The following is a 24,447-nucleotide window of genomic DNA, read 5'->3' as shown; positions in this document are numbered from 1 at the left end:
TAGGACTTGAGCATCCATGGATTTTGATATCCATTGGGGGGAGGGGGGGGTCCTAGAACCAAACCCCAGTGGATACCAAGGGCCCAATGTATATCCAACCCTGAATATCAGGTATTGAAAAGAAAAAAACCAAACCAACTCAACAGATTTTCCTCTAACCTTCTCACTGATGAGTTATTCTGTCCATTGCTGCTGCCAGAAGGCCCCCTTCTTCTGCTGGGCTTCAGTGACATGCCACTGGGTCTTGGGCAAGAGAAGGGACTTGGGTAGTAGTCTCTACCAGGTCACTGCAAGTAGGGAGATGTGGGCCTGTCTCGCCAATGTGAATTCTTAGTCATTGTCTCTGCTGTTATACATTGCAGAGCTGATTGACAGCAACCTGCTTTGAGCTGCCAGTTGCCTTGGGCACTGGGGGTTTCTGAACGTCAAATGTGTAGGTTGCTGAAAACTAAAACCATGCTTTCCAATCCTGGAAAGCAGCAGGAGCTGCTTTTCCACAGCATAGATTGACACAAGCTGTGGACCCAAAAGAGAAATTCACTGTTCTGGGGCCAGTGTCCAGCATATCTTAAGAGGCAGTGGTATCATAACAATGATTTTAAAAATATATATATTATGAGTTACTCCACACCCATAGAATGGTGAAGAATGGGAGAAATGTGATAATAATACAGAACCATTCTGATCTATCTGCCCTTGGATTTGAGAGCATCTTATCCTTGCCTTGCTTGTGCTTCACAAAAAACTTATTTAAATCCAATCTAAATACTGTCCTACTTCTTGACATAAAATGCCAAAGGCATTTGGCAATCAAATGTTTCCCACTATGATGGTTGACAGCACCTAGTTACAGATGCCACATCACTTCCTGTTAGTCAGACTTGGAAAGAAGTCAAGGACTCCAGAGATTATTCCCTTTGACAGTGGCTCTGATCTGAAGAGGTACAGAGGCCTTTCTTTTTCCAGAGCTGCCAATCCAGGAACAGTTCGCAAACTGGTAATATCCATGGGAATAAACTGCCAGATATAATGGTAATTTAAGTTCAGAGAAACAGCATGGGGAAGGAAGTTTGTACCTCTAAACCTTGCATGGACAAAAGGGAGCCCATGAACCATATGCAGCTGCCCCCCAGGCCATTTATTTATTTAATTATTATTATTATTATTATTATTATTATTATTATTATTATTATTATTATTATTTTGTGGCTTCCCAAGAGTCCCCATGAGGGATACTTTTTATACTAGAAAGACTAATAGTGCCTTCCAAGTCTGACAGGGGGAGCATTATTGGCCATTTCATCTTGTTTTCAGGCATTTATCCCCTTCACTTTTTAAACTGAAGTTAACTTCTGGGTGTATGTTGCTGTTCTCAAGAGCAAAGCAGCCCCACAACCCTTGGTAGTTCCTCACTCCATTCCAAATGTATCTCATAAAATGACCCTCATAGACCAACACCTAGTCCCTAAATCATGAATGGTCCTGATGTGGTCCTCCAGATGTTTTCCCTCCCCCTCTTCATCAGTCTAAGCCTGTAGGGCCAATGGTGAAGTAGTTAGAGGCTAAACATCTAGAGAGGCCACAGTTGCCTACTCTTGTCCTCAGTTCCATATTTTACCTTCTACCCCCATTAGTGTTTGGATCTCCTCTAACATCTATATTTTCTGTTTAGCTACTGTTAGCAGTCTAATCTAGCTTATAACCCACGGCTCTTCAGACTAGCAGTTGGATACCATAGAACAGAAGAATGGGGAAAGGTAGCATAAGAGATAAACATTGAAATGAAAAGACATGGGGGGGGGGGGTCCCCAAAGGAGCAAAACTGCCTTAGAAGCTGCAAAAGCCCTGACTGTTTAGCCAAGTGGAGCATTTTAATTAAACTCAAAGACATCTCTTTCCCTGAAGCACCTCAGGGAGACGAGTGGGATGCAGTGGTGGCTCAGGAACTCTGCAGTACGATGTCAAACTGGCATTTGCTTAAGAGATAAATCGCTGAGATTACTGGGCCCTTGAAACGCGCATGTGTATCTGCTTTTCTGTATTGCCCTCTGCTTAATTAAAACGCTTTCCATAATGAAATAATGTTATCGCAGATTCAGGGAGGAGAAGCAAAGGAAACTCATTAAATGAAGGCAGCATACCTGGATAGAAGAGTGCTCAGGGGAGGGGGTGTTGCCCTCATGAAATATCTGCCATATCTGGAGCTGCTTGTGGAGGATCTGAAAAAGAAATGAGTGTGATGTGTGGGCCTTCAGGGCAGAAAGGAAAGTGCAGTGGCCCTTCATCTAGGCTAAGTTTCATAGAGGGGAGGAGGAATGCATAAAGCAGGGAGGTTATAGCTAGCGGGTGAGCCTTGTTCTTTCTCTTGCCTAAGTTTGGGAATGTTCCTTTGTTGGACTCCCCAACTCCCATAGTCCTCCAACCAGTATGGCCAGTGGGAGTACTACACAATAACGTTCCCAAGCTCCTGCTCTTCAGATAAGAAGAAAGCCTTAGTTCAAATATACAAGTGTCCTGGACTCATTTGGATGACTTGTGTAAGGAGACTTGGGCCATAAACTAGAAATCCCCATGTCTAATTCTGTCTTTGACACAACTCAGTAGGTGGCCTTAGGCAGGACACTCTTAGCCTTGCCCATCTGCAGTATTGAGAATAATGATATTCTGGCATCTACAGTTTAAGAAGTGGCCTTTACAAAATGAAATTTGTCCACAAATGTTGGCAAAGATGATGATGGGCCTGGAGACTAAAATCCTGGAAGAACAGGTTTAGGCTAGAGGAGAAACACTTAAGAAGTGATACAGTTACTATCCTCAAATATATGAATGGGTGTTATATGTAAAATGAAGCAAACTGGTTTTCTTTTGTTCCAGAGGATAAGATTTAAATCAGCAGAGTCAAATTATAAGAGGAAGGATTTAGACTAAACTTTAGGCTGAATGGCCTGGTGATACAGTTTTTTCAGCAGTTGAACAAACCAGGTCAGAAGATAGCAAAGTCTCATTTGTTGGAGGCATTTTAAATAAAGGGGTGGCTACTTAAAGGGAAGAGTTATGGTTGTGGATTTCTTGTATTGGTAATGGTTTGGACTAGAAGTCCTATGAAGTATCTTCCTGCTCTGTGATACATTCTTACTTTGCTGGGTTTTTGTAATAATTATAGTTTAGAAATGCATGTGAAATTACCCAACAGTCTTAATTTCTTAGTTTAGTTTATTGTGTTGGTCATTCTGTGTTGACTTAGTAGTCAACACAGAATGCAAGTGTTATGACCAGATGAAACATATCCTGAAATAATGTTACTGAAAGTTATGATTCAATTGGGACAAGATAAATCAATATTTTAAACCATTAAATTAGAAGTAGTTATAAGGATTAAAGATTAACCCGGTTAAAAAAATCTTACAAAGAAAGAGAGTGTAACTTAATCTTGCAAAAGAAATGTAAGCCTTTAAGTAACCTGATGCCAGAAGAGCAAAGTTACCACCTTTTGAGCCACATTTAATTGCATTAATGTGCAGCCCTCAATATCTAGATAATAGTTTTCTGTGACAACAGATAATTCCTGTGACATTCAGGTTACTAACGTCTACACATTTATGTAGTAGTAACTACTACTGAATTCATTTGGACATGCTTCTGAGTAGATATACATAGATCTGTACAATAGAGGTGTAAAATACCATTTTCTCTAAAACTGTGATTCATTTTCATGATGGAAAAAGTAACATGAAAAGATGCTCATCTTTTACTTTTCAGAGCTAAATTATTAGTCTTTGAATGCCACCACAGTAGTGGCCTGTAACAAAACTGAATTTCTTTCTATAGTCATTTTTAGAATGCTTTGAGATCAAAGTATAATATAAAAAGAAGCTAAATAGCATAAGAAAGTTGTTTACAGAAGCCTGAATCTAGTTGTAGAATTCAAAGATATAATTGTGTCAGTCTATAGAATCAGTACGTAGAGAGATCTTGTAGCTGCTTTATTTTACCACTATGGAAAGCACCAAATTTAGCTGAATGGAGTGGAAATCCATCAACCTCTTCAAGAAATATACCCAGGTACAATACCAATGGCATATATATATGTCTGTACATGGCTTCCACTCTACTAAATGCATCTGAGGAAGTAGACTGAAGTCTATGAAAGCTCATGCTGCCATTTTCTTTCTTTCAGTTAGTCTGAAAGGAGCTACAAGATCTCTCTACATCCTAAATCTAGTTGTTAGTCCTAATTAGCTGCAGACCAATTGAATCAATGCAATTTACATAAGTGTTGGTTTATTAGGTTCCTGCTAATACCTTGGGTCATTCTAGTTATGAATTACAATTGAATTTAGGTCAAAGCTGAAACTATGAAGTGTTTTTGTGGTTGCTAGAGAGGGTGATGTGTGCAGTTATCTATTATTTTTGGAATGTTATGCACCAAAAGTTTGGCAGACATAGATAGATAGATAGATAGATAGATAGATAGATAGATAGATAGAGACAGACAGACAGACAGACAGACAGACAGACAAAAAATGGATCACCGATAGAACCAAAAAGAAGTCTGTGCAGTTTTTACTGTTGAATGTTATGACACAAGGCCATCATAATCGATACGTCTTTCTGTTTCCGCACAGCTGCTCACGGAAGGATCGGTGCGAACGAGCAGATGAGCTTCAACGCTTTGCTTCAGATCTACGACAATGTGTTCAGCTTACTGTTCAACCCAAGAATATATCAGTCACAATGTCAGAAGTCTCGGTATGTCACTTAGCCTTGAATCCTCTATAGGATTTGGTATGTTAGTTTCATTTGATAAGAGTCTTTTCCTTTAGGAAGAATGGACTAGTCTGGGTTGTGGACATAGCGCAGTATGTGGATTTTGCTATTAGATTGTTTTTTTAATGGACTTCTGAACAAATGTTTGCTGTTTTTTAGTATGACCTTCTCCTGTCTACTCTTTCAGCTGGTTCTGCAGGCCTGGAACGTCCCTGATCTTTCGGCAGGTGTGAATTGCTCATTTGAAGATTTTACAGAATCAGAAAGTCGTATTGAAGATGGTAGAATCTACTGCAGTTCTCCTTCTACAAAAGATGTCATCCCTATTACTAGAGGGAGAGGTGAGTGTGGGGTATTTAGTCTAGGTGTGTTAAATGAATCTTGAGCAGATGGTCTGTGCATAGGATGTTTTGAGAATATTATGCAGGGAATATGGATTTTCCAACCCCCACCCACCCACCCACCCCCCAAAAAAAACAGTTGAGTAAAATGATAGCTGGACCAGTCTATCACATTTTATTTATTTCCTTGGTTTAAAATTAGTTTTTTTTAAAAACCAATTTTGCTCTTCAGATGATATGAAAAAGTGCTTGTGTGTGATTTTTGTGGGCATTCACTAGAAATATAAGCAATATTCATAAGTGTTTCCTAATGAGAAAGTGTGTCTTGACACATCATAGAATGTCCAAAAGAGCCATCCAGTTGAACCTCCTGCCATACAGGAATACACAATCAAAGCATTCCTGAAGGATGGCCATCCAGCCTCTGTTTAAAAACCTCCAAAGAAGGAAACTCCACCATACTCCAAGGCAGTGTATTTCACTGTCAAACATCTCTTACCATCAGAAAGTTCTTCCTAATGTTCAGGTGGAATCTCTCATTCTATAGTTTGAATCCATTGCTCCATGTCCTAGTCACTGGAGTAGAGGAAAACAAGCTTGGTTCAACTTCATTATGACACTTTCAAATACTTAAACATTCCTGTCTTCTCACATCTTAACCTTCTCTTCTCTGGGCTAAATATACCCAGCTCCCTAAGCCTTCTCTGATTGGCGAAGTTTCCAGAGCTTTTACCATTTTTGGACATTCTCCTCTGGGCACATTCCAGCTTATCATTATCCTTCTTGAATTGTGGTGACCAGAACTGGACACAGTATTCCAGATGAGATGTGATCAATCACACTGTTGACTCATATTCATCTTGTGATCTGCTAAGACTCTTAGATCCATTTCACATATACTGTTGTCAAACCAGGTGTCACCCATCCTATACAGTAGACTCTAAATATCTGCAGACTTGTCATCTGCAGATTTAAGCATCTGCGAATGGTAAGCCCCATTGCTTTCAATGGGGATGTGTACATGCCACTGAGGACAATGGGACCTGAGGTCTCTCATTTTTCCTTATCTACAGGGATGTCTGAAATGGATCCCCCACAGATACGAAGGGCAGACTGTATCTATGCATTTCATTTTTTCCCTACTTAGGTGTAGTACCTTACATTTCTCCCTACTGAAATTCATTTTGTTAGTTTTGGACCATCAATACATTCTTGTCAAGAAAATGGTTAACTCCCATGAATTTTTTTTTCACATTTGAGGACTCTTTTGGTGAAAAATTGATATGTACAAAGAGCAGACATGATTGCACATAAAATTATGCATTTGTGTAAAATACATTGTGGTCGGGGGAATAATGTTTTTTCACCAAACCCCCCATAAATTTTGCTCAGATGATTTTTCTTCAAGGCAGTTCTGAAGTGCAAAAACGTCATTCAGAAATGTACAAATAATTTCATAGTCATTCTCAGCATGGAGAAAACCTTTGAAATAATTTGTTACATCCTCGGTGTTCAGATCTTTCAGTACACAGGGAGAACTGTTGAGTCATTGGTACCTTAAGGTGTATTTTTGCTCTGCATTCATATTTGTAATGGTGTGGCTGCTGGGCAATCAAGAAAGAGCCTCAGGTCCCTTTCTCACTTGCCCAGCAGCTGCATGAGACCCCCAAACAGATATCTGGAGCTGGAAGATTTCCACCCACAGCATGGACACTGTTGAGGGGGCATTGTCTGGCATGGCAGTTATTCCAGGCCCTAAGGGATTCTCATAGATCGCAAAATTGCCACCCTCAGCAATGGTCTGGGGCAATGGAAGGCTGATGGGGAGGCACCACAGCAGGTGATATTGAAGGGCGTAAGCCCACTGTGTAGAAGGATCATACTCTTTCTTCTATACCAGTTGTGGCTCTTTTTCTAAACTAACTGAGCTTTATGTGGATCCTCTCAATTCAGTTAAAATCACTCCAGGTCTTGCAGTTTAGGTGTTGCTAAAAAGTGCATTCTGTTCTTTCTGTATGTTCAGGCAACTCAGTCTCTACTCTGTAACTGATCTATGTGGCTGTTTGGTTCTGTTCTAGGAGATAAGCGAGTAGTAAAACTCTACCTCAAATCCAAGGAAACGGGGAAGAAGTTTGCAGCTGTGGATTTTGTCTTTTACAACTGTAGTGTTCACCAATCGTAAGTAGCACAAACCTTTCTTCACCTCCTCAGGGATTTTCTTCTTTTTCTAGAAGGCTGAGAACAGTATGCGGTAGACATAATTATACCAAGTGGGTGATTTGGTGTGTAAACAGGTGTGTACAGGATAAGACCAGGTTTAATACAAAACAGTTTTACTTGGAGATTGACATGTTTAAGTTAAATGAGTACAAGCATATCTTGCATTTCTTGTCCCTTGGACAAGGCATTTGGGTATGAGAGACTACCTTATGTTGAGCAAGATAATCCCCTTTTCTTTCTCTTGGTGAAGAGAAAATGGATTCTGTTCCTCAGCCACTGGCATTAGAATCGATTTAGTCAGGAGCATCTGAGTAAACAGATTCAGCATAAATGTGCTGGATTGTATAGACGGCTATGTATGAGTATATATGTATATGTATTTAGTTTACTGTGTGTGTGTTGTTCTACAGTGATGTAAACCAGTGTCAACTGGTATGCAGAATCTTTCTATATGTTTGTTCTACACATTTAGAGAAAAGGATCATGCAATATCAAAGATCCCTTCCTGGGACCCTTCAGAGCTGTTGCCGGTCAGAGTAGACAGTAATGTAGCCCGGGGTGAGCAACTGTAGTGGGTTTGAGAGCCATTTTTCATCCCCTGAAATCCTCTTCAATATGCATAGACAACCAAAACCAGAAAGGAAAGGAAAGAAAAAAAAGAAAAAGAAATCTGGAAAAGGTCAAGAGTCCAGTCCTGGGTTTGAAAGATGGGCATTTTTATGGTAAACCAAACAGGGTATGTGTGAAGGTGAACTGCTGCTCTTAAATCCTTCTTGGAGAAGAAATTTGCCCTTTTTTATGACCAGAATAAGAGTGGTCTGGGGAGTTTTAAGGGACAAATGCCACAAAAATAGCATTGGGGGCTGCCTGCAGCCCCAGGGCCACACTTAGTCCACCTCTGCCACAAGTGGACAAAGCCTCTATGAGGTAGCTTCTCATGCTCACTCTGTAAGTATGAATTTAAAATGGGCAGCAGTATGATCTGCATGCATCTGTTGGAAGCTTACATTCGCATATGGATATAATATAGCTCAATTGTGCCTGGCACAAACAAAATTAAAACCCATTGTGAAGTCGAAGGCTTTCTTAGCCGGCATCCATAGTTTTTTGTGGGTTTTTCAGGCCACATAGCCCAAAAACCCCACAAAAAACTAAAAATTAAAAATCCATTTTGATATAGATTAAATTTTAAAATAGTAGCAGGTTTTTCTTATTGAAACCTGTAGAACTAGGTTATACGTCTCCTAATAGATACATTTCATGGCACTGTGTGCAAGAGGACCAACTCCACAGTGTCTAGCTAGTTGTCACAGAAACACTTAACAAGGTAAAGCTGACTTTACTTCCCTAGTCCGCTACTTGCTGTTGGTTGTTGGGCTGGCATAGTGAAATGGAATATTCTTTGTACAGTACTGGAAAGTATTTGTTTAAGAATCACTCCAAATGAAACAAACAAGGGGTTATTTTTTTGGTCGCTGACAGCTGTTTTCAATGTGTATCTGTATGTGCTAGATTTGCTATGTCTCATTCACAGTAGGACCTTGGTGTGCTCTCTGACAGAAAAGATTTTCATGTGCCAAGTGACTGTTCCAAATCTGTCCACCAAATGCTGCTGCAGTCCATCCATTTGCTTCCTGCTGCCTATGGCTGTTTTCAAAATCACAGTTCTGTCCTATAGCCTCCAGGGCCAGGAGAGTGAGTGGATGGATTGGAACCACATCATGTCAAAGTGCACAAACCTACTCCAGGCTGAGAATAGTCACCTTCCCTAAACCAATTATCACATTGATACATGAATGTAGCAGGATTAAAGTGTTGGTTATATATACTGCTTGTTCAGTAGCAAATGTTCAGCAGTCAAATATTTAAGAACCTGAAAGGGTGTTAGAAGCCATTCAGTCCAACACCACTGCAGAAACCTGGAAACTGCAGTATCCCTGACAGATGACCATCCAGTTTTTGTTGATATCATTAGAGAAAGCAAGACAAATACCTCCAGATATGAGCTGTTTGTTCCCACTGTCAGAAAGTAGAATCATTTGTAGGACGTTTCTACAAGAAACCTTCTACAAGGAAGTTTGTACTTCACTGACCTCTGGAAAGAGAGAAACCCACTTCACAACAACTCCTCATCCTAATTTACTTCCATCCACCTCCACTGAAATTGCTCCCAGTTCTCCTCTTGCCTTCAACCACCTGCCAGCTGGGGCCAACAGACCATGTATGTAGAGCTTCCAGTTTTCCAGTTGGGCTTGCTTTAGCTTCTCCTTTTAATGCTAATTTAGAGTGGGCATTAGATAGAGTACTAGTGCTAATCTACTCTGGTTTGGTCAGATCTCACCTGGAGTACTGTGTCCAGTTCTGCGCACCACTATTCCAAAAAGGATGTTGATAAGCTGGAATGTTTCCAGAGAAAGGTGGCCAAAAGCATTAAAAGCCTGGAAACCAAACCTTATGAGGAATGTCATAGGGAGTTGGGTACATTTAGCTTGGAGAAGAAAAGACTGAGAGGTGACATGATAGCAATATTTAAATATTTGAAAGGATGTCATATAGAAGAGGGGAGTAAACTTGTTTTTTGCTGCTCTAAAGACCTGAACATAAACCAGTAGATTCAAATTATAAGGAAAAGGATTCCATCTAAACATTTAAAAAGTTAAAGGTTTCCCCTTTGACAAGATTGTATACTCATGTATGACTGTAGGGGGTGATGACTAAGCCGAGGGAGCCAGCCTTGTCAGAAGACAACTCTGATGGTCATGTGGCCAGTATGACTGCATGGAGCACTGTTACCTTCCCACCAAAGTGGTACCTATTTATCTACTTGCACTTTTACATGCTTTTGAACTGCTAGGTTGGCAAAAGCTGGGACTAATGATGGGAGCTCATTCCATCACATGGCACCTAGGCCTTGACCTGCCAATATTGCAATAATCAGAATCAACATTTTCACCTCTGAACCAACACATCCCCAACCTAAACATTAGGAACTACAGTACTTATTTACTGTAAGAAATGTTCCGTAGTGGAATAGGCTGCCTCGGGTGTAGTGGACTTTCCCTCACTGGAAGTCTTTAAAAAGAGGACATCTTTCAGGAGTGCTATAGTTGTGTTTGTCTCTGCTTCTTAGGAATAAAATGGTTGTGCTCCATAAAAGTTGCAGGGAGCTATACTTATAGCTCATAGAAGGTGACCATGTGCTTACCGGTTCATACATGTCAGTACCCTTGATCTCTTTTGGATGTAAGAGGATTATTCCTGCATGGCAGGGGGTTGGACTAGATAGTCCTTGTGGTCCCTTCCAGCTCTAAGGTTTTGTGATTCTATCAACTTACAGTTTATTGTTATTTCTGAATAAAGCCGCACATTAAAATTCAAGTGAGTGAGTAGTCCATAACCAACAGACCAGTTGCAGTGTGACGGCTTGGAAAGACTAAAGGGGAGGAGGAAATAATAATACAGTCATCCCTCCATATTTGTGGATTTGATATTTGCGGATTTGATTATTCACGGATTTCATTAATATGTTCTCTCAAGGACTGTCTAGGTCCTCCAGTGCAACTTTGTGGTCAACTTTAACTAAAAGTTGCACTGAAAAACCGTTTGTAGCTACTCCAGTGCCATTCTATGTTCAGTGTATGTTGGACATTGACCATAGAGTTGCACTGGAGGACCTAGAGATTCCTAGAGAGGTGTCCTCTCAGGTAAAAACAGTGTTTTTGTTATTTGCGTTTTTTCCATATTCACGGGGGTCTTGTTCCCCTAACCCTAGCAAATATGGAGGGACAACTGTACATAATTAGAAGGATAGCCTGTAGGGCATAAAAATAAAAGAGCAGCAAAGAGATGCTAGTATCCTAAGAGCTGCTGAGATACTTACAGTGGCTACTTTCATATTGGGCTCTGCTTCTGAGGGAGAGTCTTTGAGAGCCTGCCTGCAGTTGTCTGCTGGGGAAAAGTCCATATCCAGTAGACGTTCAAGAGTGTAAAAGCTGAACATGAAGATGGAGCACTCAGGACTCTAATCTGGGAAGTGGAATCTGGAACAGACACAAAGAAAAGTTGCATCAAGGTCTTTCCTGACAGGGGATGGTGCCAGGACTGCCTGCTCTCTACCTTTGGAGGGCAAATCTTGGCTCCTGGGTGACAGCAAAAGTAGAGTTTTGAGCTAGACCTGCTTCTTCACCTGGATTTTTTACAGAACTTTTTCTCCTATTCTCTATCTTTCATTTAATTGGTATTACACACACCATGATTTAAAGTGCATATGCACGCGTGCGCGCGCGCACACACACACACACACACACTAATGTGATCTTTATACAATAAAGGAGAATCAAGGAGAACTTATTTTGGGTTAAATAATTTTGTTCCAGAAGGGCAAAATGACAGCATGTATGCAGCAAACAAAAAAACCTAGTAAATAGCAACAAACAGCAATCATGGTTGATTTATGACCAGGTTGAATTTTAATTTTAGGTGAATTACTTTAAAAATCAAATAATGCCTATATTAATATTTGTAAGTTCATTTGAGTGTTTTTGATGTCAGTGACTGTTTATAGATCTTATTGTTATCGTTTCCATACTCTTTTCTGCTGTCCCCCTGGCTTTAACAATGTACACAAAGGAGGACTGATCAATCAGGATCCATGAAAACAAGTAATAAAATAATATTTGTGAACATGTATTAGCTGCAGTCATTTAGTGTGGCTATTGGACCTTCATTATTTCTGCAAGGAATTTTCCCTGCCTCTTGTTGACAATACTTGTTTAGGCAAATTACTTTTATTTTTTCTCTCCACTCTTCTCACTAATGCCAGTAGCTTCTCTTTGCAACATTTTCTAAAATCCCAGACAAGATGCTCTATTTCTTTGACTCTCTCTTGCTCTTCCCCTGATCTGTGTTCATCTCCACTAGGCTTGTAAACTCTGCAGCATGCATTAGCCTGTTTTCCAAGCTGAAGAATGCAAGCTCTGGCTTCATTTCTAAAGGAACATTGTAGAAGAAAATCAAATTCTTAGTGATTTTATACCTTGGATTTTTCAATATCCTACAAGCATATAGTAGAACAAGGATTGTGTCATTTCATTAGCTATATTGAAGCTGACAGTACTAGTGTCATACACGCAGGACTAAAAAGAACATAAGAAGGGTTGTGGTTAATTGGATCAAAGGTCATCTAGTCTGGCATTCTGTTTCCAAGCAGGGGACATCCAAATATTGCTGGGTGTGTTCATATGGCGTGAAAGGAACAATGATATCTTTCTGCTTTTCCTCAACAACTGGCAGTCAGAGGTAGAACAGTTGTTATGCTAAATAAACATTGGTAGACATGTCTTCTATGTGCAGCATAGTGACTGTTGTTCTGATACACCTCACAGAAGATGCACATTGAGGTGTGTCTGAGACCTACAAGTATTACATGTTGCTTGGATATGTTTTGACATGACCACTTTCCAGCGGGTGATGTTAGGAGACACCTTCTTGGCAAGCTGCCATGAAATTATTTACGGCACTTAATTTCTAGAAGGTAGCTTCTTGGCCTCTTTGATAGAACTCCTATGACACATTAGTATGTGCTCTAGTTTCTGCTTTTCCATTGTTTCAGCTATTTATGTATCACTGAATAATTATACAGTAGGGAGATCAGAAGCATCTTAACTTGTCAAGTCTGTATGTCAGAATCCTAAAGATTCAGTCCAGACTTCAACCCTGTTTGCCCTGTGGAAAAATGAGGCTGCATGGAGATATTGGGGACACTTACTTCCCAGTAACTGAGTAGCTGCTTTTTAGATCTTGTGAGATTTGCTGGAGCTAATGTGAAGAAATATTTCCTGATTAGTGAGATCTTGGCATAGGCCCTTCCCTAGGACAGAGAATACCATGAGGCTTTTGGGTGCTTGTCCTGTGGAACTGGGGCCTGTTGTTTCAGGGTCAGAGTGATTTTATATGAAGTGTTCTTTCAAGGACTGCCATCCAGAAGATAGTTTTGCCCATAAGCAGAACTGAGGGACAGCTAGCAGGAAGAGTAGTTTACCTTAAAATCCAGAAACAATGATCCGGAGGACACTGTGTGCAAATCATATTATCAGCAGTTCTTTTAACAAAATAATCAACAAGCTTTCTAGGACTTTTATTTAGGCTGGGTGTTACACAAAATAGCAAAATGGGGGAAGGTGTTTTAGAGAATGGTGTAATTTCAGAATTAAAATAGAAATGTTTATTTCAAGATCAAGAAGGTGTATGTGTCAATAGGGTCATGGTATGGGTTTGGGAAGGGACCCAGTTGCAACACTGAACTACACTCCCTCCTCCCAAAGATGTTTGGGCCTTAGCAATATGACACAATCTATTTATTATATAAAGCCAACTTAATAGAATGTTTGCATTTAATAGAAATTTAAGTCCAGGTTTAACAATATTTATAGAAAGAAATTTATAACCTAGGCTGATAGTTCCCCCTCTCAAGAAAAATCTGGTTCTCAGTGGCACTTACGTTCTTCCTATGGAGTTTTCTGATCACCATGCATTATGTTCAGCTGTTACATCTGAGCAGAGCTTTATTTGGGTCAAGAGCCCAGGAATATGAGCATTAAATCACTTCTTGAGACTGAATGGGCTGTGCTGCTGTGCCTGATTTTCAAATGATTAAAGGGAGCAAAAATATTAATAATAAAAATAAAAATTATGGCCAATCTGAGTGACTAGTGTAAATTGGAGGTGCTTCAGCAAAGCTTACACAGTTAGTGGCATTAGGAGAAGAATGGGCATGGTTTGTTTGCATTAGTTCTCCAAAACCTTATAATATTTGTAGGGTAAATACATTTGAAAAATGGACTAACAGGACAACATATCCAGTGGCCTTGCATTTTTTTCTCACTGATGTTTTGGACAATATGGATTCCCTGCACTTTTCTCACTTTTGGAAATAGAGGAAAATTATGCCAATTGCGAAAGCTATCTAGGGTCTAATTCTGGCAGACCTCCCAAAGAAGATTAATCCACAAGAAAGGGACAGCTGCTGAGAATGTTAGACTATCTAGATTTACCACAAAGGAACAGTTACAAAGGTACTAGTGAAACTGACTCTGAAGCTAGTCAGTTTCAGAGATGGTAATAAGTTATAGAGGAAAAGGCAGTCTATTAGATCAGACAGAGTAGGAATTAAGAATTAGATCACATAGAGTAAAAAGGGACCAAGCTGTTAAGATCCTCTGATAAAATCAGCTGACTTTGGAAAAAGTCAATGTGGGAAAGTGTCTATCAATGGACAGGACAGCTGTCATGTTAAAGTGGGTCTTCTATAGGTAATTATAAAAGTTTAAATTTGAAATTGTCATGGTATCTTATGGGGTTTATAGGGCATGATCCAGCTACAGTTACATGTTTTTGTTTCATTTATTATTTTGGCAACCTAAAAAAGGCTTATTTTCCTCACTGGAAACAAAGACGTTTATCTATGGCTGGATTGTATCTTTTTCTGTGAAGGATTAGCTTCTACGGGCAGAGCCTTCTGGGGACACTTATAGCAAGAGACTTCTTGCAAAAGTAATTTTGCAGGCTCAGAATAGCTGTATGTTTTTTTCTTCAAGGGAAGGATCATAACTCATTGGTGGAATATACGCTTTACGTGTGTCAGGTCCAATGATTGACATTCCCAGTTTAAAGAATCAGATGCAGGAGATGTGAAAGGCCTCTGCTTGTGATATCTCTGTGAATTGCAGCATTACAGCTGTCTAGCAGATAATTATTTCTTTAATCTATAGATCCCAGGCAGCAGTGATTGTTAAAGTAGTATGAAACTGCTATGACTGTGTAGTATAAATATACTTAGGGGCAAATCACCAGCAAGGACAAGCAGCACTCTGTCTACATTCACATATCATCTGAGACATCCCTGCAGGGAATGAGTACGAATTGCCCTGCTAAATTAAGCCTTTATCAGATCCTTCATCATCTATCTGCAAATTAATAGAAAAATTTAATAATGTTCATTATTTTACACCCTCCCAAATGCACAATACATTATAGGAAAACCCTCTTCCTGCAGTGCCACATATAATGTGTAACAACAGAGATTTAGTCAGGAAAGTAGGTCCAGGAATCCTCAGAATACTGTTTCCATCAGTCTGGAACATGCATGTCATTTTCTTTTCCAGTGTGCTTCTTGTTGACAAATGCTTTCAAAAGTACTTGCCCCTTTCCTCACTGAATTTATGCTCCGTCTTTCCCTTCTTCTGACTTGGTATGTATAGAAATGTGTTGCTTCTGGCAAGGAATCTACTCTTTACGCCTTTCTACAGTCTTTGTAGCACCCATTATGACAGAAATGAAATTTCTAATGTAAAATACTCATGCTATCCTTCCCCCGCACACAATTTCTATCTTCTTGTGCCCTTATTCTTTCCCCAAGTCAGTTTCCATAACCTTCTTCCTCCTTCCGCCTCCTCTATTTACTCCTGTCTCTTTGTGTATTTTCTTGCTCATTGGGCTGTTTTCCATTATTATTATTATTATTATTATTATTATTATTATTATTTATATAGCGCTGTAGATTTGCACATGGCATCAAAATGCTCTGGATCAATTATTGGTGGGTCTTGTTCACGAAAAGGACAGTTGCAGAGTAGAAGGCTGCTGGTGTTTCTGCTATAGCACTCACTTGTAAATGTTTGTCATACTCATAATGTCTTCTGCTAATAGGGCAGGTGGTTCTTGTTTAGAGAACTAAGGCTGCAATCCTATCTACTTATAGTAAGTAATAAGCCCCACTGAACTTAATGGGATTCACATCTGAACAAACACCATGGTTGACTACCAACTTTCATTGATCTGGTTGTTAACATAACCAGATACTGCTTAGTTAAACTGTATGAATATTGAGTCTTTTTTTGGTTCTAGTTTAATACCATAACATGGGACAAAAAAGAAAGTACCAAAGATGTTCTTTTCTTTCAACAATGGTGGATAGCTTTCTTTTATATGATTTTAAATTGTTTTATAATTCCTTCAAAATTGTGCTGCCTATATATTGAGTAATGTGCCAATTGATTGATTATTTAAAAATTTAAACTATTAGGAATTTTTAAATCATCTGAAAGCTTCAGTGCCGATGCACTGAAATGCCATCATGTACCTGTGTAGAATAGTTAATCTCACCAAGGAGTTTATCATATGGAGGCAAAGTGCCCAAATCCCATGCAGAAATGGGATTTAAAATGCAGAAAAAACCCCACAAAAGCAGGTTGTTTTTCAGACGACATCGGAGTTAATGAGCATTAACGCGACATTAACCTGGACAGAAAGTCAACAAAACGCACTGCTTTTTACTTTCAGAAAATTCCAAAAGTAAAAAGCGGCACATTTTGTTGACTTTCTTTCTGGGTTAATGTCGTGTTAATGTTCATTAACCCTGATGTGTCTGAAAAACAACCAGCTTTTGCGGGGGGTTTTCCCATTTTTTCCCCTTTTAAATGTCAGACGTCATCTAAAAATCAATCCGCTTTTCATTCCCCCCCCCCACTTTAAATCCCGTTTTTGCATGGGATCCCGCCTGTGTGATAAACTCCCTAGTCTCACGCAATAACCTGCCTGCCTGCTATAATTGCAAGATGAGCATCGCCATCACAGTTTGGTTTGTCTTCTCTTAGTACAAGGTAAACTTGGAGAAAAAGGTTGGTTATGCTCTCATTACTAGACAGCAACAGTGGTGGTGGGTGACACTGATGGAGGATCTTTCAAAGACAATGACAGTGACACCATAGCTAATCATGTTAGCACTGCACAGAGGGAGGCAATGATGGATCCCCTCATTAAATTCTTTCACCAAGAAAACCCTATGATTAGACAATCCAAACTGAATCAAGACATAGGTATAGGACACAAACAAAAAAGGGATATGGCAAAGGGCACAGAGGGAGTAAACCAGAATAGAGAAACAATTAGACATGCTGAAAAACAAAAAGAATGTCCAAAACTGTACTATACATGTTATAGGAACATGGAAAGTGAGACGCATGAGCCAAGGGAAGCTAGACATAGTGAAACAAGAAATGTTAACATTGCTGTACTTGTGGTGAAAGAGCTAAAATGGACAGGAATAGGACATTTTGTGTTGGATAATTACACAGTTTTCTACTCAAGAAATGAAAAGACAAGATGAAATGGGGTGACATTAATAAGGAGGAGAGATGTAGCAAAATAGTCAAAATATATAATGCAAAGTCAAATCGAATCATGTCAATTAGACGTTGGGGGAAACCCATCAACATTACTGTAATCCAAGTCTATGCACATCCACAGAGGCAGAGGAAGAAGAAATTGAGGGCTTCTATGACAGACTCTAGGACAGTGATTCCCAAACTTTGGTGCTCCAGATGTTTTGGATTTCACCTTCCAGAATTCCTGACTGTTGGCCAAGCTAGCTAGACTTCCTAGAGTTTCTATAGCAGTCAGACCTTAACGCATGTAACTGACGTCTGAGCCCTCCAAACTATTACAATAAAGTGATATAATGCAGGAGGACTGCAGTATGGTTTGCCATAGGTTGGTTTGATATCCTGGAACAAGTTAGTATGGAGGAGGGCAAGAAAGGCAAAATAGTTTTGTTGATTTTAATGACAAAAGGCTACCTATTTCCAGTTTCTGTTCAGAGTAACTGAAAAATACCACCACTTAGCATGTCTCATAACACTTTTATAACACTGTTTTTGATACTGCATAGAATACAGTTGTCTCTCTCATTGTGTATGTACATAAATTACAAATAACGGGACTCTTTGAATGGTGATAATGCTGTAGTTGGCTGGGATGCTTGCTTCTAAATTGTTCTTTCATTCAACAGAATAAGCCCTGGATTCTGCTCTGTGGAGTTGTTTCTTTTCGAACAGGAATTCCTAGAAAAAGACATTTTATTCCTCATGGCCTACTCTCTTTTTTGGAACTTTAAAAATAAGTTAACTTCAGGGACACAGTATTCCTTTTAATGCACATTGTGTTCTTTTCTTACCTGACCCTTTTTCTACTGTTTCTGTCATGAATGAATTTATGGAAGAACTGCAGAGGAAGTCAGAACATGGCCAGGTGTCGGAGGAAACAGGAATTCAGCTGTCAAGTACAAAGCCAAGCAATAGAGATTACAGTATGCTAGGAACCTGGGGGGGGGGGGGTCCTTGTATACCAGTTGTGTAATTTAGGTTAGTAGGTCAAAGCTTTTGCAAACCAGAGCAGGTTCTGTAACCAGAGTGTTTCATTCAAGTAATTCACAGTGCACAATAAACAGCTCCATGGAGCAGAATCCATAGGGACTGAAATATGTTTTAGGAGCAAACATTCTGAGATCTTCAAAGCATGTTATGATTAAAGTACTCCTACCTTAAGTGGTCCTTAGACATATAAAATCATAGAATTATAGAGTTGGAAGAGACCGCAAGGGCCATCCAGTCCAACCCCATTCTGCCATGCAAGAAATCTAAATCAAAGCATCCCTGACAGATAGCCATCCAGCCTCTGTTTAAAGACCTCCAAGGAACTCTGAAGGAGTTTGTTCCACTGTTGAACAGCCCTTACTGTCAGGAAGTTCCTCCTAATGTTGAGGTGGAATCTCTTTTGCTGGAGCTTGCATCCATTGTTCTGGGTCTTAGTCTCTGGAGCAGCAGAAAACAAACTGGCTCCCTCCTTAATATGACATCCTTTCAAATATTTAAACAGGGCTATCATATCACCTCTTAACCTTCTCTTCTCCAGGCTAAACATCCCCAGCTCCCTGAGTCGTTCCTCATAGGGCATGGTTTCCAGACCCTTCACCATTTTAGTTGCCCTCCTTTGGACATGCTCCAGTTTCTCAACATCCTTTTTAAATTGTGGTGCCCAGAACTGGACACAATATTAATCTTCCTCACAGTTGTAAAAATATATTGAAACTTAAGTGGGTCGACCCATCAGAAGAACAGCATCCATCAGCAGAGTGGATCCTTTAGCTTCTTGCATGCTGCCAAAATCTTATACTCATGGTCAGAATTTGTATCCAGGATGGCTGACCAAACATCTTTTAAGATTATTCAGCTAACAATATTGGTATTTTATTTGCTTATTAAATTTATGAGTTCTTTCCACTGCCAAAGATATCTTGAAATGGCTGTAAAGATCCATAGCCAATATAACCAGGAAGTGCATAATAAAGCTATGAATACAAGATCTATAAAATGTCATTTGAAACAACACAGAAGTTCAATGTTCATACATGCTTTACTCATATTAGCAATCCCTCCCTACCTGCTAGAATGGACACCACAGAACTGCTGTTTTACATCTAAGGTCTTTTAGAAGACAGAGAAGATAGAATTTAAATATTGTATCTGTTGTATTCTTTTGTCTGCTGCCCATATTATGCTCAGTAAGGTGTATTTACATGGAAGCTTATTGGAGACTTACATAACTTTGCAAATGCTAAACTTTCCCCATAATTGTACCACTACTCCCCACTAGATGGCATCATGCCCTCCACATTGCAAAATCTCCCATATTGCTTTGGGAGTTTAGATGATTTTTATAGCGCTGCTTCAAGAGAAACCACTGATGCCTGGATAAATGCCAAACCACACAGATTTTTCCTTGAGGTAGTGTGAAGGTGAATCATAACTGTTTTGAAATATTCAGGATCTATAGACGATGATTTCCATTGTGAAACCCATTTGATGATGGTGGAATTGGAAAAACAAAACAAAAAACCAAATTCAGTTCCAGTTGACTCTACAAACCCTGATGCTTTAAGGGCAGTTTTGTAATTATTATTGTTTATAGAATATTTGAGATACAATAGGTATTGAGGGGGGGTTGTGTAAATGAAAATTTCTTGTCTAGGTAGCTCATTCTAAGGAGACAAATCGGTTATGATTTTCCAAGTGCCATTTTGTGTTTCAGATGCAAAATAATCCTACAGTTTATCTGTTTCTCACCAATAAGAAAAAAAACATGCACCCTTTTTCCTGATTTGGAATCAGATTGATCAGATTCTCTCCTTGTATGCTTGTCAGAGATATAGTAGTGAAGTGGCTGTAGGAATGATTATTGAATGAGCTGATCTGATTTATTTTACATGGATGCTTATGTTGTATTTTTATCGCAAAATAAGGTTTCAGCTTAGTTTGATTTGAGCCAGTTTGCCCAGAGATGGATTTTCTCTTCCAGAGTTTGGTATATTGTGAGAAGAGAGTTACTTTCTCTGATCACCAAGAATGATATTCAGTTCAGAAATAAAGAGAGTAAAGAATGCTTACCAGGACAAGGTCAAGACAGAACAGATGGTTTTATGCTGCTGAACAAGGTGCCACATACACATAAGGACATAGCATTGTCATCATACACACATTGTGGATATATCCTAGAGTTGTTGTTAAGTCCAACTCATAGTCACTCAGACTACGCCTTATGTTTTTTTATGCCCTAACAAAAGTGAAGGGATCTTATTGGACTTCTTTGAGATGTTTAACTGAGCCCAAAGTTGTTGGGTTTTCCCTCTGAGAAGAGGCATGCTGCATTCCAAGTTTTTGGTTTTTGTTGAAAAAATATTAAGAAGATACTTTCTGAACAAAAGTCAGGTATTAATTGGTGCAGTGGTGATATTTGCACAAGACAAATTTCTTAATGAGATAGCTCCCATGTGTTCATTTCAAAGACAGGAAAGTAACTCTGAAGTCTAATTACCTCTATATATGAAAAAACCTACCACTTTTTTTCTTACTGGGTTTTTTTTTTGTGGGGGGGGGGGTAAGATACATTCACCTTTTCTCCTGGAACTATTCAGTTTCTTTGGCTAAAAGAGTAAAATAATCTCGATGCTAAAATGATGTATTTTCACATAGTTATCATTTCAGTCACATTATAATTACAATTCCTTTCAGCCTACCCATGCGAGTACAATGATAGAGTGAAGACAAAAGCCTAGAAGTATAATCCATGCATGTGTTATATGTATCTCTGCTACACTCAAATAAGCTGAGTTATTCCTGGAGTTGTTGGCTGCTGTTGTAGGATTCTCCAGAAGGGAGAAAAATAATGATTTCATTTTTGCACTGTGCTCTGTCCAGTAACTTCATGCAACTATAGATGCAAAGTTAAATGTGTGATGGATGAGTTATTCATACTTTGAGATTGATGCATTGCCGCTGCTTTTTCTTGATAGAATGAGGAGTTTCATTGATACTAACTGACAGAACAAGGCCCACTGATAACACTGGAGTGGAGGTTTATGATGTCATCAGCTACTCAAAACAACCACAATCCACCCCCTACCCATCTTTTAATAATGATCTTTTTACTTGAAAAGTTATGGTATCTGAGGTAGTCCGAATGAGCTTTAGTTGATGTTTAATTGGTAACACTGGGAGAAGATTTGAAGTTATGTGCTCTCTTATTTCACGTTTGGTAGAATGTGACTGATGAACTGGGGAGCTCTTGGCAGGTTGTGTGTGCAAGGCTCACAGATAAGGGACTATGCAGTGGATTTTACAATGGGAGCAACAAAAAATTATTCATTCTTGATTGCGTGAATGAATGTGGCATGTATCACTGAACTGGACTATGTCTGTATTGAATTGCTTTGATACATGCACAGCAGGCATGCTAACTCATCTTGATTGCACCACTGCAAAGCTGCATAAATTAGATTGAGAAGGAATTCATTAGCTATGTTCTGAACTGCAAGTTGCAGTCAGGAGACACAGTCCCCTAATTACTTTTTCATTAGCCTGGCTTGCACCAAAAGATGCAAGCTCAGCACTTTGCATTTCTCTCCACACTAATCTCACCAGGTAAATCGACCCTGTCTCTTTTCAGATTGGTATCTCATGAGAAGAAGGAGTGGAATATAATTTCTCCTCTGAAGTTTTTCTTGTTGAGAATTTTTTGCCTGTTTTCTCACCTGAATTCCTTCCCTCTCTCTGATTTCTTCCCCTTTTAATTCTCTGCTTCCTAAGCACCATAGTGTTTTCCTGAATAGATGACAGTTGAAAACAGAATGCATTTAGAGCGGTCTACACTTTTGCATTCTGCTCATGCCAGTGTAATTGTGCTCCCTTATACTAATGACTCTTGGGGGCTAAGATTATTTCTGAGGTACCTTTATTTCTGATATTTGTGGTTTAGCCACAAAATCTGCTGCCACCATCACCTCTGGTTAAATTTCCCAGTCCAAGTTGGGAGGACAAAAATGTTCTGATTCCATTTTCCCTAGTGTGACCAAAACAGAGTCAATTGGAACAAATGAACAACTGTTTCTCCATCAGGAGAAACAGAACCTTTGTTTCTCTTCCCATTGTGGAGCAGAGGGTTAAATTGTTCTTAGTCTGTGCCTCAGCTCACAAGGAAGTTAGTACAGACCACGATGCCAGTCCTTCAAACACTAATTGTACACTTCAAAGCTCAGTCCTTACTAATGGATGCTCAGAGAGACCATAAGAAATGGGGTTGTGCTTTTAAGGGGAACCTAGAAAAATTGGGGGTATACCCAAATAAGATGGGAGAGTAAAAACTTTTATTCTGTTATTGCTGTTATTTCATTCTGTTCTGTTAAACTATATATCTGAATATATAAAATACATGGATTTAAACCATGTTACAAGAGAAAAAGAGGCTCACTCATACACAGAAATGGGCAGCATGAGTGGGTAGAAGAAGAGGTAAAAGAAAGCATTTCACTATGTTACTGCATAATCAGATGAAAGACATTACGTTCACTGATCCAGACTTTGGCAATTGTATAATCTTATTATACCTATTTGTTACCCTGATCCAAACTTTTGTTAATGGTATGCTGCATATATACTTGACTATAAGTTGACTTCATCTATAAGTTGAGGGCAGGTTTGAGGGCCAAAATTATGGATTTTGATATGATCTGTGGATAGGTCGAGGTTAAAACGTAGGGGCATGTAACAAAGGATCTAAAGCAGGGGTAGGCAACCCTTTTGAGCCGGGGGCTGGGTTGCTGTCCCTCGGACAACTGGGGGGCCGAAGCCAAAAAATAAATAATTAAATTTTAAAAAAATTAAATAAATAAACCAGGACAAATGTAGGACAAAATTTTCAAATGGAGGGCACTTTTTAAATAAAAAATGGAGGACACACGAAAAAATTTGCTGATTTTTTAAAAAAATGTTAAGATAAATGCATGTTTCTGAGGCTTCTATAGACAATTGCCCCACCGTGCCCCTCGGGCGAGACGCCAAAGGCCCCGGCGGCAATCGGCGGCAGGAACGGGCTGGGGCCGGTCCCAAGGCCTTGCCGGGCCGCATCCGGCCCGCGGGCCGCAGGTTGCCTACCCCTGATCTAAAGGATGAACCAAAGGAAAACAATGCCAAAGAAATTACAGAATTCCAGCAGGCATACAGGCTGGTTGGATGAGGGAATAGAGAGGGGCTAGTGTTTCCAGGACAGATAACACTCTTGCATTTCAGCAGGATATGGTTTCTTTTTTATAAGAGTCAAAGTACAGTACTTACATTGACCCATGGATAGGTTGACTTGTTCTAGACTTATACATGAGTATATATAGTAATATTCCTATGAATGACTCAACATTAAAACTCAAATATCCCCCCCCCCCCAGAAAGGCCTCTTCTTTTGCCTTGTGTTCATTAAAATTGGCTTTCATAAATCCAAAAATAGAATGTGTGAAGTCTATGATTTGACTCATGCCTATGGATGGAGGAGAGGGACCCCAGTGTTGTCAGGTTAGATGGAGACGTCCTAGGAGTACAGCCCCCCAGTGATTTTATCTTTCATTGAATAGTGATCGTAGGCATGTTACAGACCGCCCAAAAGGGGCGGTTGCAGCGTGGAGGAACCGCAGCAGCCAAACCGCGTGACTCCTCCGCGCTGCAAAAAAGGAGCGTGAAAATCGCGCTCCTTCCGGCAACCCCAGTGTTGTCAGGTTAGATGGAGACGTCCTAGGAGTACAGCCCCCCAGTGATTTTATCTTTCATTGAATAGTGATCGTAGGCATGTTACAGACCGCCCAAAAGGGGCGGTTGCAGCGTGGAGGAACCGCAGCAGCCAAACCGCGTGACTCCTCCGCGCTGCAAAAAAGGAGCGTGAAAATCGCGCTCCTTCCGGCAAC

At 39.7% G+C, this 24,447-nt stretch overlaps 1 protein-coding gene across 10 annotated transcripts in view; it reads left to right on the top strand.

The window, feature by feature from the left end:
* Positions 1-24,447, top strand: part of PLXNA1 (plexin A1) — a 445,618-nt gene that overhangs the window by 230,007 nt on the left and 191,164 nt on the right. For all 10 annotated transcript variants that reach the window (XM_042453379.1, XM_042453376.1, XM_042453378.1 and 7 more), the window contains 3 exons: positions 4,626-4,749; positions 4,955-5,108; positions 7,187-7,286. In XM_042453379.1, the coding sequence (XP_042309313.1) occupies positions 4,626-4,749; positions 4,955-5,108; positions 7,187-7,286 (378 nt within the window). The remainder of the gene's footprint in view (positions 1-4,625; positions 4,750-4,954; positions 5,109-7,186; positions 7,287-24,447) is intronic.

Source organism: Sceloporus undulatus, chromosome 2 (genome assembly GCF_019175285.1).
Source record: "Sceloporus undulatus isolate JIND9_A2432 ecotype Alabama chromosome 2, SceUnd_v1.1, whole genome shotgun sequence".
In the NCBI taxonomy this organism is placed as follows: Eukaryota; Metazoa; Chordata; class Lepidosauria; order Squamata; family Phrynosomatidae; genus Sceloporus; species Sceloporus undulatus.
Note: the sequence above shows the minus strand (reverse complement) of the source record. Positions and strands in the feature narration are given on the sequence as shown.